Raw genomic sequence first — 15,024 nt, 5'->3', positions numbered from 1 at the left:
CTGGGCAACAAAAGCGAAACTCCATCTCAAAAAAAAAAAAAAAAAAAAAGAGTAAACGTCACATCACTAACGCACACGGCCCTGGCAATAACATTAAAAGCATTTAAAAATTGCTGGAACTTAAAAGGTCTTTCTATACAGTACACTTCTGTAGGTTTATTTTTAATCAAAATGATAAAATTCAAATTGCAGCCAGGCGCAGTGGCTCACACCTGTAATCCCAGCAGTTTGGGAGGCTGAGCTGAGTGGATCACAAGGTCAGGAGTTCAAGACCAGCCTGGCCAAGATGGTGAAACTCCGTGTCTACTAAAAACACAAAAAAATTAGCCACTCCTAGTGGTGAGCGCCTGAAATCCCCACTACTCAGAAGGATGAGGCAGAGAATTGCTTGAATCCGCGAGGCGGAGGTTGCAGTGAGCTGAGATCCGCGCTCCAGCCTGGGCGACAGAGCAACTCTCTGTCTCAAAAAAAAAAAGAAAAAGAAAAAAAAATCAAATGGCTTCTTTTATAAATATTTTTTCAAAAGTCAAAGATATTTAAATATTTTAAGTTATATTCATATTTAGATCTGAAGATGCAATAATATGAACTTGCTTTGGACACAACGTGTCTTTTAAAAATGTACTCTGTAACATTATGTTGTAAGCCTCAAATATACACAATAAAATTTATTTTTCAAAAATGTATACCATAAAATTCTTAACATCATTAACTCCTCTAAGTCAATTCATTGAAAATATTGAGAAGTTAAATGTTAAATGCAGAAAGCTGAAATAAAATAACACTAGCAATCTTTTTTTTAATATTTACTAAATGAAAGGCACATTTCAAGAATGGGTTTAAGAAGAGTATTTCCAGATTTTACATTCATCTACATGCTAGACATAGATGAGAGTAAAATCAGATAGCTTTAATATCTTCCCCTTGGACACATGGACTCAACCAGGACTCAACTACTAGATTACTGTATTATTTATAAAAGACTATATATTGTTTCATAACAGGAAAAGCTCTAGAACTGTGCTGTTCAATACAGTAGGCACAGCCGGTCGTGGTGGCTCATGCCTGTAATCCCAGCACTTTGGGAGGCCGAGGTGGGCGGATCACCTAAGGTCAGGAGTTGCAGACCAGCCTGACCAACATGGTGAAACCCCATCCCTACTAAAAATACAAAAACTAGCTGGGCGTGGTGGTGGGTGCCTGTAATCCCAACTACTTGGGAGGCTGAGACAGGAGAATCCCTTGAACCAAGGAGGCAGAGGTTGCAGTGAGCTGAGATCTCGCCATTGTACTCCAGCCTGGGAGACACAGCAAGACTCCATCTCAAAAAAAAAAAAAAAAAAAAAAAATAGAGTAGGCATTAGCTATATGCAGTTATCTATCACTTCAAATGTGGCTAGTCCTGAAACATGCTCAGGACAAGAGTAAAATACACACCAGGTATTAAAGACCAGGTACTCCCAACCCTGCTAAAAAAAAAAATAGTGCCATTAATTTTTACATTGAGCATATAACATTTGGATCTACTAAGTTAAATTAAAATATCTATTTAAAATATTAAAATTAATTTCATGTTTTATAATTTTAAGAATACTAAAATTTTTAGAGTTATATATATGGCTCACATTTTTATCGGACACTGGTGCTCTGTAACTTTATTAACAGCACATACATCACCAATTCATTCACAAAAAAAGTACAAGTGAAATACAAGCTTTGGATGAACATTAATAGTCTAGTTATAGGAATGGGAAAAATATTAACTCCAGAGAACACTTTTTTTTTCTCTTTAATGAACCATACATGAAACTTTTTTTTTAAGAGACAGAGGATGGGCACGGTGGCTCTCACGCCTATAATCCCAGCACTTTGGGAGGCCGAGGCGGGCGGATCATCTGAGGGGTCAGGAGTTCAAGACCAGCCTGGCCAACTGGTGAGACCCCGTCTCTACTACAAAAAAAAAAAATACAAAAATTAGCCAGGCGTGGTGGTAGGCACCTGTAATCCCAGCTACTTGGGAGGATGAGGCACGAAAATCACTTGAACCTGGGAGGCGGAGGTTACAGTGACCCACTGCGCTCCAGCCTGGGGGACAAGAACAAGACTTTGTCTCAAAAAAAAAAAGAGGGCCTCTTACAGCTGTACAGTGCCATGATCATAGCTCACTACAGCCTCAAACTCCTGGGCTCAAGCAATCCTCCCAACTCAGCCTGCTGAATAACTAGTACTACACGTACACACCACCACACCCAGCCAATTTAAAAATATATATATTTTGTAGACTGGGTCTCACTTTGTTACCCAGGCTGGTCTTGAACTCCTGGCCACAAGCAATCCTCTCACCTCAATCTCTAAATCGTTGCGATTATAGGCATGAGCTACTGCACCTGGCCCAGAGAACTCTATTTCTAATACTATGAATTATCAATGTTCATACTAAATAAAGCCTTAAAAGTAGATGAAGAGCTGGGCTCGGTGGCTCACGTCTATAATCCCAGCACTTTGGGAGGCCGAGGCAGGTGGATCACCTGAGGTCAGGAGTTCGAGACCAGCCTGACCAACATGGTGAAACCCCATCTCTACTAAAAATACAAAAAAATAGCTGGGCGTGGCAGCACACACCTGTAGTCCCAGCTACCCAGGAGGCGGAGGCAGGAGAATTGCTTGAACCTGGGAGGCGGAGTCTGCAGTGAGCAGAGATTGTGCCATTGCACTCCAGCTTGGGCGACAGAAGCAAGACACCGTCTCTTAAAAAAAAAAAAAAAAAAAAAAAAAAATTATGAGTTTTTGGTATGTCACCCAGTCTGGCCTCGGAACTCCTGGGCTCAAGCATCCTCCAAACTTTGCCTCCCAAGTAGCTGGGACTACAGGTGTACACCCCCACACTCAGATGTTTCTTATAAAATTATCTCTAAATGTTATTTAAGCTTGAATTATGCTTCTACTGGGAAGTAAAGCATTTCAATATATTCGCCAACACATATGCTTAGAAATGAAATGACATTAAAACACTAAAGAATTTGGGTAAGACAAGAAAACATACAATTCTTAGAATAAGACTCGTAAAGGTGTTAACCTCATAATTAATTTATATATATGCTCTGTGTGGTCTGCTGCATCTTTTTTTTTTAATAATGAAAAGATTTCAAACTATACATCTGAACGGATTAAGGGTAATAGTAAACCCCTAATCTTCCAAGACAAAATGAGTTTAAATGACTTAGATTACCTGATATTAAACTTACTTAGATGACTTAGATTACCTGATATTAAACTTACTTAGAAACAAAAAAAAATTTAGATACATATATTTAATACTTGTTTTAATTTGTAAGAACACAGAAAATTTGTCTTTGCTGCTTTTATTAACCGAAAATTATCAGTGGCCGGGCACAGTGGCTCATGCCTGTAATCCCACCATTTTAGGAGGCTGAGGTGGGCTGATCACAAGGTTAGGAGTTTGAGACAAGCCTGACCAACATGGTGAAACCCCATCTCTACTAAAAATACAAAAATTAGCCAAGCCTGGTAGCGCACACCTGTAATCTCAGCTACTCGGAAGGCTGAGGCAAGAGAATCGCTTGAATCTAGGAGGCAGAGGTTGCGGTGAGCTGAGACTGCACCACTGTACTCCAGCCTGAGCGACGGAGCGAGACTCCGTCTCAACAACAACAAAAAAAGAAAATTATCAACTAAACTCTCCAAAGATAAATCACCATATACATTTCATCTCTGGTGTGATTTTTTTTTTCTACCTTGGGAGGATCACAGTTCTGGGTAATTAAAAAGGTTTCCTGAAAAAAGGATTACATATTTTATGTGTGGCAATTTTTAAAATTCTCATTGAGTGGTGCTAAGAGTCAAGGGAAAAAAAAAAAAAAAGAAAGAAAAACCTACATTACAGTGCCCTTGTGAAGATTACTAAAATTTAAAAAAAGAAAGAAACCCAACATTGTCAGGTAACTGACCTTTCAATTCTGATGAATGAAATCCTTTAAGAGTTAATAGTAAAATACTAACAATATCCATAAAACTGCAAAACCTATGTTTCAGAAGTAATCTTACCATTCCCATAATCAATGTTTTCTGGTGCATAAAGGTAGATATCTGCTCAGTTCAACCCCTATTAGAAAATTCAACCTCCAGATAGGAAAAAAAATAGAAATTTTAATCTCTTTGATGAAGAAGACCAATTATGTTAGAATATTTTACCATACAAATCCCTCAGAAATCATAAAGAGTTATGTTGTTAAAATTTTAAGGTCTTCAAATTTGAGATTAAAATGATATATAGTTTCACTACTTTTCTCTACTCATAGATACATATAAGCACAGTCTATGCTTCTTATCCCTATTTCCACTTCAAATTTTTGGTGACATACTACTCTCCACTGACTTAAAGAAACTAGGATTTCTTATCACTAGGAAATTATTAAGGTCAGAAATTTGGGAATTCATGGAAAGAGGTGATTTACACATTTATTCCTATGACCTAATGTGAATCAGCATAATTCTAAGAACCCTCCATCTTCCTATATTTCTTCATTAACCATCTAGTTTCTGATATATAATCTAAATAACCTAAAATTTATGACATTTTAATATATACTGGCTTGTTTCAGGCAATATGTATGTGCATGCATCTGAGTGTATATTAAAAAACACAAAAATGTACAAGACATTATGATTTTATTCTTATAATTTTATTAGCATGCATAAATGGTTAATGGACAGGCATTACCAATTTGACTGACCTATCTTGCCTACCCTGCAGAGAAAGTATATGCTATTTTATCTAACTTACCCAATGCCTTGTGAACCCAATGTTCACAAGCTAGCTAAAACTATCATCTTGGACCCAAGTTGATACCATAAATAAATCTAACTTATATAATCACCCACTATATCTTAACAAAAAATAAATTAAAAACCACTAGCTAAAATAATGTCACTTTTCTTCAGCTTTTAAAATGCCTGTCCAAGTTGCTTACTGGGATTAGAAGCAGAAGGCTGACAAAGAAATATAAGATAAAAATACTGTGAGACTGTCCATCGTCAATGCTTTGTTGATGGGACGTTCTCTCATACTGATGTATCAAAAATATATTTTGAAGAGTAAAGGAAGAAATAACCTCATCCAGTTCTTAAATTCCTTACCCCTTAAGTGTCCACATTAATACGTCTTATGTCCAAGTGAAACATCATGACAATATCTGAGTTTTACAATGTACACTACACTGAAAGGCAAATCAAATAGCGAAGTACTTAAGAATCTGGGAAATGCTACTCAATCCCCTCTTTTTCTGCTTTATTCATCTGGACACAAGTACATAACCCTGGAAACAGAAAACATAATCTTGCGGTATTTCCAGAATAACAATAATTAACTTTCCCACCATGAATATAAGCAACTCATGCAGCCCAGGCCAATTACACAGAAAAAGGCAGCTCCTATAAAAAGAGTAGCAGTCCTCTGGTCTGTCTCTCATTATCGCAAAGGTGGTTATCTCCACTGCAGTGCTGGCCCAACTTCCTCCACCAAGAGGTGGGAATAGACATTCTTGAACAGAAGACAGTCTGATCACTTTCATTTTTGCAGCAGGATTTGTTCCAGTATTTATAATGGCATTTCAGTGAGTCACCTATTCCACTGCATATTCCGATCAAATGACATCCAAGAGCTTCAGAAGATCATCACCCTGACTGAAAAAAGTTTAAGCACACATTTTTTCCCAAGAGGGAATGTCTTAAAAATGATCCAGGAAAAAATTATTAACATTAAATCTTTTGGAAATTCTAAACACAACCAAATTAAACAGAACCCCAATTCTGATTTAGAATGTAGGTCATCTTATCTTTCCAAGACAAGATTAAAGCATATTGGTAACAAAATTAAAGGAAGACTACCCCACTCTTGAGTATAAGACCTTTTTGGAATAATCCAATCATACTATTCCAATTTTACAGGGGAAAACGATACATATCTATAGTTATTTAGTAAAAATAAAAGATAGTTAGAAACTCCATACATGACAAAGTACACATATAATTTAAGAACAAGAAACATAAGACAGCTTTCCTCATAATTCTTAAATCCTTATTTAATTTATACCTCTGTGAGTGAGGCAATATGAATACAAAATGGGACATCAAAAGTCTTTCAGTTAGCTTTAATTTTCCTATCAAATCTAAATAAACTAAAAATAAATAAATAAGTAAGTAAATTGGACCAAATAACCCACTGTTAAATCGTTTGCTCTAGAAGAAAAAATGTTACCTGTATGTGAGCAAAAGGCTTGGCCTGGTACAAACTCTGGACAATCAATCAGTTGAGAGAAGTCTGTTGGTGGCACACTGCGTGGAGGAGGGCCTGGAATTGGCCATTTTTCTGGTTCTATCTTTTTTCTCATTTTCTCATCCACAATTTCTACTTCTGTGCTATCCTTCAGTGCCTATTAACAGAAATTGAGCTATTAAAATTATGAGCTATTTCACTGCCTGTGCCATACTTCTAAGAACCTAAAAATCTGAAAATCTGAAATTAGCAAACTAATTTGCAGTTAATGATTCTAAAAAATCCATAAGTTAACCACATAGAACACAAGTTTTAAAATCATTTGCACCTGTAAAGTAACAAATATCCTGATCTCCCACTTATTTAACTTCAGATGATCTATTTTTCACAACTAGAACAGTCATTTAAGGAATACTGAATCAGCTAGAAGCAAATTGACTTTTACTATTTTCTTCTCTCTCTCATATTTCCTTGTCCTCCATTAAAATATTACCAAATAAAATTTAGGCATTTTATTATTGTAATAATCACCACAATTTATTGAATAATAAGTACTACATGTACTCATGATTCCTCACAATACCTCATAAAGAAGGTATCACCCCTACATATAGATGAGGAAACTGAGGCTCAAAGAAATAAACTTTATCAAAGATCATAGATCTAGTATGAGACAACACCAGGACTCAAACCACTATCTATCTGCAACTAAAAGTCTTAGCCATTAGGAAAAGATGCCTCCCCAATATATACTATAAGGATAAAACAAAACTAGGCCAAAATTTCTTCAGGATACAAACTAAAGCCTTATTGATTTAACTTCTCACTGAAATACAGGAGTACTCACCTTTTAGAAATTAGGATAAATACAAAATGTATAATATAAAAACAATATAAAGTTATATGTACATTAACTTATAAAAATTAAAGCCCACTACACTTTAGCTGGAGAACATGCTGTATATAATTAACAACATTAACCGGGCCAGGTGCTCATGCCTGTAATCCCAACACTTTGGGAGGCCGGGGCGGGTGGATCACAAGGTCAGGAGATTGAGACCATCTTGGCCAATATGGTGAAACCTCATCTCTTACTAAAAATACAGAAATTAGCTGGGCATGGTGGCATGTGCCTGTAATCTCAGCTACTTGGGAGGCAGAGGCAGGAGAATCACTTGAACCAGGGAGTTGGAGGTTGCAGTGAGCCAAGATGGCGCCACTGGACTCCAGCCTGAAGACAGAGCAAAATTCCATCTCAAATAAAAAAAAAAAAAAAAGAACATTATCCATTCAGAAATGAACAGATTTTGAAAAAAGAACCTACTCTTGCTCTTAATATCAGTATGGTACTTAACTCTCAAGTTATATTTTCCATAACTGGGCATTTATTATTAGTATTATTATTATTATTTTTTGAGACGGAGTCTCGCTCTGTCACCCAGGCTACAGTGCAGTGATGTGAACTTGGCTCACTGCAACCTCCGCCTCCCAAGTTCAAGCAATTCTCTGCCTCAACCTTGGGAGTAGCTGGGATTAAAGGCGCCCGCTGCCACACCCGGCTAATTTTTTTGTACTTTTAGTAGAGATGGGGTTTCACCAAGTTGGCCAGGCTGGTCTTGAACTCCTGACCTCATGATCCACCCGCCTCGGCCTCCCAAAGTGCTGGGATTACAGGTGTGAGCCACCGTGCCTGGCCATAATTGGGCATTCCTTTAAATTACAATTAGGACTTATTTTAAATGAAACTCCTTTGAGAAGGGAGTCTGAAATATAAAATGGAAAAAGATAGGAAAGAATCCTACAGTGAAAGCTTTAAATGAGTAAAGTCAGTATATTTTTCCCAACATATATTTTCCTCATTTTGTCCACTGAAAGACCTAGAAGCAATGACGCCCCAGTAGCAAACAGTATGCCCAGCATCCAGACCATGCAACAACATGGATGAATGTCAAAAACTACCAATGAAAAGAACTCAGAGACAGAAGAAATCAATTTACACAAATGCCAGAACAGACTAATCTAATCTATCATATGAAAATCAGAAAAGTTGTTGGAGAGGCTGTTTGACTAGAAAGAGCCATGAAGGAAGTTTTTAGAATAATGAAAGTATTCTACATCTTGCTTGGGGTAATGCTTATGTTTAATTTTCAAAACTCACAGTGAACATCTAAGATCGCTGTATTTTACCATATGTTATCTATCCATGAATGTAAAAAAAAACAAAAACAAAACTCCTTGACTTTCCCATATGTTTAAATTTTCCAAAGTAAAGTTGTGGAAAAAGACTGCCAGTAGTGTTGGTTAGAATGTGAAGCAAGTCAAACTCCCAATAGTGGTGGTTTTGATTGGTTCAATACTTTAAAAAAATGTTTAGCAGTATCTACAAAAGGTAATCACACATTTATGCCCTGTTACCCACCAATTTCCCAGGAAAATAAATGCTTATGTTCACCCAGAAATATCTATGACAATGTTCACAGTAGCATCAAAGACCCAAAGTGGAAATAACCCAAATATGTCTATCAATAGGAGCATAGAAAAATTAACTGTTGCCAGGCATGGTGGCTCAAGCCTGTAATCCCAGCACTTTGGGAGGCCGAGGCGGGTGGATCACCTGAGATCAGGAGTTTGAGACCAGCCTGGCCAACATGGTGAAACCCTGTCTCTACTAAAAATACAAAAACTTAGCCAGGCTTGGTGGTGGGTGCCTGTAATCCCAACCACTCGGGAGGCTGAGGCAGGAGAATCACTTGAAACTGGGAGGTGGAAGTTGCGGTGAGCTGAGATCAGGTCAGTACAACTCCAGCCTGGGCCACAGAGTGAGATCGGTCCCAAAAAAAAAAAAAAAAAAAAAGGAAGAAAGAAAGAAAAGAAAGATTGATTAACTGTTATATTCATACAATGGAAAAACTACCAAAAAACAAAGTAAACAATTGCTATACACCAATATGAATAAATCTCACAGAAATAACTTCAGAAATAAATCAGATATAAAAGTCATAACACCATTTATGTGAAGTTCAAGAACAGGAGAGAGGCCTCTTAAAAGGGAGAGCAGTGGTATTGACTAGGAGGGTACAGAAAGCAGCTTGCTTGGGTCTTGAAAATGTTCTGTATCTTAATCTGGATGGCAGTTACCTGACCGTATACGTAGGAAAAAAAATCATCTCTAATCTTATGAGTTACAATATATAATGTATAAAGGCCAGGCGTGGTGGCTCACACCTGTAATCCCAGCACTTTGGGAGGCTGAGGCAGGTGGATCATGAGACTCCATCTCAAAATAAATAAATAAATAAAATAATAATAATGTATAAATTATGCCTCAATTTAAAAGAAAATATTTAAAGAAAAACTTGTGGGATGAAAAGCTCAAAGTTCTTTATGTACAGCTACTAAAGCCTCTTCCAATACATGCTTTTTATAAAAAATAAAAAAAAGAGGAGGCTGGGCATGGTGGCTCACACCTGTAATCCCAGCACTTTGGGAGGCTAAGGCGGACGGATCACCTGAGGTGAGGAGTTCCAGACCAGCCTGGCCAACATGGCAAAAACCCGTCTCTACCAAAATACAAAAATTAGCCAGGCGTGGTGGCAGGCGCTTGTAATCCCAGCTACTCAGGAGGCTGAGGCGGAAGAATCGCTCGAACCTGGGAGGCAGAGGTGGTAGTGAGCCAAGATCATGCCACTGCACTCCAACCTGGGTGAGAGAGGCTCTGTCTTAAAAAAAAAAAAAAAAAAAAAAAGAGGAAGGGGCATAACAAACATTGTATGTAGTAAGGTATCATAGTATTCTCTTACATAAACAAACTATCTCAGGAGGAAGACACAAGAAAGAAGTAACACTGACCACTACCAAGGCAGGCAATTCATTCATTGTTGGTGAAAAATGGGAAAAAAAATTTTTTTACCATATACCTTTTTCTTCCTTGGACAATCACTGGAAGATAACCATATAACCTTTTCAGTTTTGAATTTTGTGTAATTTATTTCCTATTTAGAAATAATAAATTTAAAAGGGAAATGAAGAACACAGAAAGTGAAACATTCATCACTCAGGCCATAAAAGGATCATATAAAAATTACACCATGCACAAAATTAAGGTAAAGACCTAGAAGAAACAGAGTTACACATATTTTTATTAAAAACCAAGCCTTGGTAATCCTGAACTCCTAAACAATGAGTTACTGGGTACATCAGTATTTTCCACTATCTGAGGTTTTAACTGACTTAGCTATTAATTTTGGTTCTTTTCTTAATGATACAGACCTACTACTATGAATAACTACCAATGCCGGAATACATAGATGTTGCATTCTTACTGCCTGGTAGTAAGAGAGACTTGAATGTGCGAAGACTTGGAGATAAAAAGAAAAGAGCACAAGTTTTGAGGAACCACAAGTTCAGACAATTTAGAAAACAAAGTTTGAGATGAAAGTAGCAGGCACAGTTCTGAGGCTGATATTATATTAATTATTCCTCTAAATCCTCATACTCTATTATAGCTTAAGTATTATTTGCTATATTTTAACAAGAAAATTGAAGCATGAAGATATTACGTTAATTGCTTAGTTATACAACTGGTAAGCTATAGAACCAGGATCAATTTGCTCTAACAAATGGAAGACACAAAAAGCTTTCAATTATGGGGAAGACATCAAGAATGCCGTAAGCTAAAAAATAAATGAGTGGAGAAGAATCAGATTCAACAAGTTTGGTTTGCGTTTGCATACTCAACCAGGGCAGACACGGGTATCAGCTAAAGTATTTTGCTTCTCCTGAGAGTTTTTCAAGAAAGGAAAAACTTGAGCATATTCAAATACATATGAGAAGAAGCTGGCAAAAATGAAATGCATGAAGATAAAGGAGTTATCAATAGAAAGACATCGTTTAAGACTAACAATAATAGCAAATGTTTACTTATTTAGAGCTTACTACATTTGCCAGATACTTTCATTAACACAATTCATCCTCATGACAACCCTAGGAAATATATATTACTGTCTCCAGACACTGACCATAGTCACAGAGCTACAAAGGACATATTCACAGGTCCATGATCTTGATATGTTAACACTGCAATGCCTAATGAAGCCTTACTTTCTCAACAGAAAAAGAACACCTTTCCTACTATTACAAATGGTAGGTGCATAATGAATGTTAAGTGAATGCAGACTTATGTTCTTCTAAATTGCTATGCTTATGTGTTTCTGCTTTTCAATAGTGGTATTATTTTGTAGTGTATCATTAGCTACTGTATCAGTGCTAACCATAACAGTAGCTCAAAGCTTCCTTTTAAAAATCCTTCCTTACTGCTGTAGCTTGTAAAAACAAAATGTCAATGATCTTAAAATTGTGCTTGAGGATTTAATGGGACTACAAACAGACCAAAAAGGCATACAATAATAAAATTACAATGACATTCGTACAGAAGTAGACAAGGAAAAAATGGCAACCATTTCATAAAAAACGGCAGCTGAGTTGGCTACAGCACTTTGCTATAGCACAATGGCAGCAGTTAATAAACTCATTCTAATGCCGGGGGCGGTAGCTCATGCCTGTATTCCCAGCACTTTGGGAAGCTGAGGCAGGAAGATCACTTGAGGCCAGGAGTTCGAGACCAGCCTGGCCAACATGGTGGAGCTCTATCTCTACTAAAAAATGAAAATAAATAAATAAGTAAATAAATAAACAAACTCATTTTACTATGAATCATAATATTTGCTCTAGAGCAAATTTTGCAAAAAAAAAAAAAAAAACTAATTTTCTCCGTTAATTACAATATATAGAAAACTTATATACTTATCTATAAACAAATGCAATAATGACATTGCTTACAGTATTTTCATGAAACCAAGAACCATTAATTATACACCAACAAATCATTATTTTACATTGTTTTCAAAACATGGATTTTACTATAGTAAAATCAATTCTCCTGTCTCAGCCTCCCAAATAGCTGGGATTACAGGCATGTCACCATGTCCAGCTAATTTTTGTATTTTAGTAGAGACAGAGTTTGACCATGTTGATTCCAAGCTGGTGTCAAACTCCTGACCTCAAGTGATCCACCCGCCTTGGCCTCCCAAAGTGCTGGGATTACAGGCATGAACCACCGCGCCCAGCTCTGTAGTTGATTTTTAAAACACGAAGCACATATGTGTTCAACAACTTGCTATTCAAAGAAGCCTGTTAAGAAATGAAGCCAGGCGTGGTGGCTCATTCCTGTAATCCCAGCACTTTGGGAGGCCAACGCAGGTGGATCACCTGAGGTAGAAGTTCGAGACCAGCCTGACCAACATGGTGAAACCCTGTCTCTACTAAAAAATACAAAAATTAGCCGGGCATGGTGGCAGGTGCCTGTAATCCCAGCTACTCGGAAGGCTCAGGCAGGAGACTCGCCTGAACCCAGGAAACGCAGGTTGCAGTGAGCCGAGATCACGCCATTACACTCTCCGATCTGGGTGACAGAGCAAGACTCTGTCTCAAAAAAAAAAGAAAATGAAAAGACGAAAACTAGGAAAAAATATTTGCAAAATACATAATGGACTGGTATCCAGAATGAAGAACTCATACAATTATCTTTTAAAAAACATTTCAATAATAACGAACAAAAAATCTGAACAGACATTTCCACTAATAAGGTATGCAGACAAAAAAAGCACATGAAAAACTGCTAATAACTTTAATCACTAGTGAAATGCAAATTAAAACCACAATGAGTCCAGGCATAGTGGCTCACGCCTGTAATTCCAGCACTTTGGGAGGCTGAGGAGGGCAGATCACAAGGTCAAGAGATCAAGACCATCCTGGCCAACATGGTGAAACCCCCATCCCTACTAAAAACACAAAAGTTAGATAGGCGTGGTGGCATGCGCCTGTAGTACCAGCTGCTTGGGAGGCTGAGGCAGGAGAATCACTTGAACCCAGGAGGCGGAGGTTGCAGTGAGCCAAGATCGCACCACAGCACTCCAGCATGGGTGACAGAGAGAGACTCTGTCTCCAAAAACAAACAAACAAACAAAACACAATGAGGCCAGGCGCGCGGTAGCTCACGCCTGTATTTCCAGCAATTTGGGAGGCCAAGGCGGATGGATCACCTGAAAGTCAGGAGTTCGAGACCAGCCTGGCCAACATGGTGAAATCTCGTCTCTATTAAAAATATAAAATAATTAGCTGAGCGTGGTGGCAGGCGCCTGTAATCCCAGATACTTGGGAGGCTGAGGCAGGAGAATTGCTTGAATCTGGGAGGCGGAGGTTGCAGTGAGCCAAGATCATGGCATTGCACTCCACTCCAGCCTCGGCAACAAGAGCAAAACTGAAGCTTTGTCCCAAAAAAACAAAAAATCCACAATGAGAAACCACTACATATCTATTATTCAAAAAACTGACAATATCAGCAATGATAAGGCTGAGGAATAAGTCCCATACAACATCATGGGAATGCAAAATGGTAAAGCCACTTTGGACAACAGGTTGGCATTTCCTTATAAAGATAAGCATATACTTACTATACTTTCCAGCAATCACAATACTAGATATTTATCCAACAGAAATATATGAATATACGTGTGTGTATATATATATATGCCTATAAAAATCTTCATGCTTTACTCATACTCTCCAAAACCATAAACAATCTGAATGTCCACCAACAAATGAATGGATAAACTGTGGTATATCCATACCATGGAATACTAGTCAGCAATATGAAACAACTACTGCTACATGCAACATAGGTGAATCTCAAAAGCACAATACTAAGTGAAAAATCAGAAACAAAAGGCTACAACTTTTAAAATTTTATGATAGTCTGGAAAATGCAAAACTACAGGGATAAAAAGCAGACTAGTGGCCAGGTGTGGTGGCTCATACCTATAACCCCAACACTTTGGGAAGCCAAGTGGGGGTGGATCACCTGAGGTCAGAAATTCAAGACCAGCCTGGCCAACATTGGGAAACCCTGTCTCTACTAAAAATACAAAAATTAGCTGGGTATGGTGGTGCACTCCAGTTATCCCAGCTACTTGGGAGGCTGAGGCAGGAAAATCCTTGAACCTGGGAGGCAGAAGTTGCATCGAGCCAAGATTGTGCCACTGCACTCCATACTGGGCAACAGAATGAGACTCTGTCTCAAAAAAAAAAAACAAAAAAAAACAGACTAGTGATTGTGGTTACCAAGGGCTGTGTGTAGGGAAACAAATTGGCTAGAAAAAAAGGATGTTGAAAGCATTTCTAGAAACAGGCCAGATGACAGATTTTTTTCCCCCCAAAGTGCTGGGATTACAGGCATGAGCCACCATGCCCAGCCAGAAGGACTATTTTAAATTAGCCTTTCAATAAGTGGGAATGGCTGGGAGTGCTGGCTCACACCTGTAATCCCAGCATTTTGGGAGGCAGAGGTGGGCGGATCGCGAGGTCGGGAGTTCGAGACCAGCCTGGCCAAGACAGTGAAGCCAAGTCTCTACTAAAAATACAAAAATTAGCCGGGCATGATGGTGTGTGCTTGTAGTCCCAGCTACTCAGGAGGCTGAGGCAGGAGAATTGCTTGAACCCGGGAGGCCGGAGGTTGTGGTGAGCCGAGATCGTGCCACTGCACTCCAGCCTGGGCAACAGAGAGAGACACTGTCTTAAAAAATACATATATATACGTATATATACACACACATATATACGTAGATATATACACACATATATATACGTAGATATACACATATGTATATACATAT

At 38.0% G+C, this 15,024-nt stretch overlaps 1 protein-coding gene across 12 annotated transcripts in view; it reads right to left on the bottom strand.

Moving 5' to 3' along the window:
* Positions 1-15,024, bottom strand: part of LARP1B (La ribonucleoprotein 1B) — a 157,665-nt gene that overhangs the window by 105,612 nt on the left and 37,029 nt on the right. For 8 of the 12 annotated variants that reach the window (XR_010126134.1, XM_054485092.2, XM_054485090.2 and 5 more), the window contains one exon: positions 6,278-6,452. Coding sequence is in view for 11 of the 12 variants with exons in the window: in XM_054485092.2 (XP_054341067.1) it covers positions 6,278-6,452 (175 nt within the window). In the remaining variant the exon portion in view is untranslated. Of the gene's footprint in view, positions 1-4,672; positions 5,704-6,277; positions 6,453-15,024 lie in introns of those variants that run through there. The other 4 variants (XM_063664119.1, XM_054485097.2, XM_063664118.1 and 1 more) reach the window with 1 other exon arrangement.

The sequence above is a fragment of the Pongo pygmaeus genome, chromosome 3 (assembly GCF_028885625.2).
Source record: "Pongo pygmaeus isolate AG05252 chromosome 3, NHGRI_mPonPyg2-v2.0_pri, whole genome shotgun sequence".
Classification (NCBI taxonomy): Eukaryota; Metazoa; Chordata; class Mammalia; order Primates; family Hominidae; genus Pongo; species Pongo pygmaeus.
Note: the sequence above shows the minus strand (reverse complement) of the source record. Positions and strands in the feature narration are given on the sequence as shown.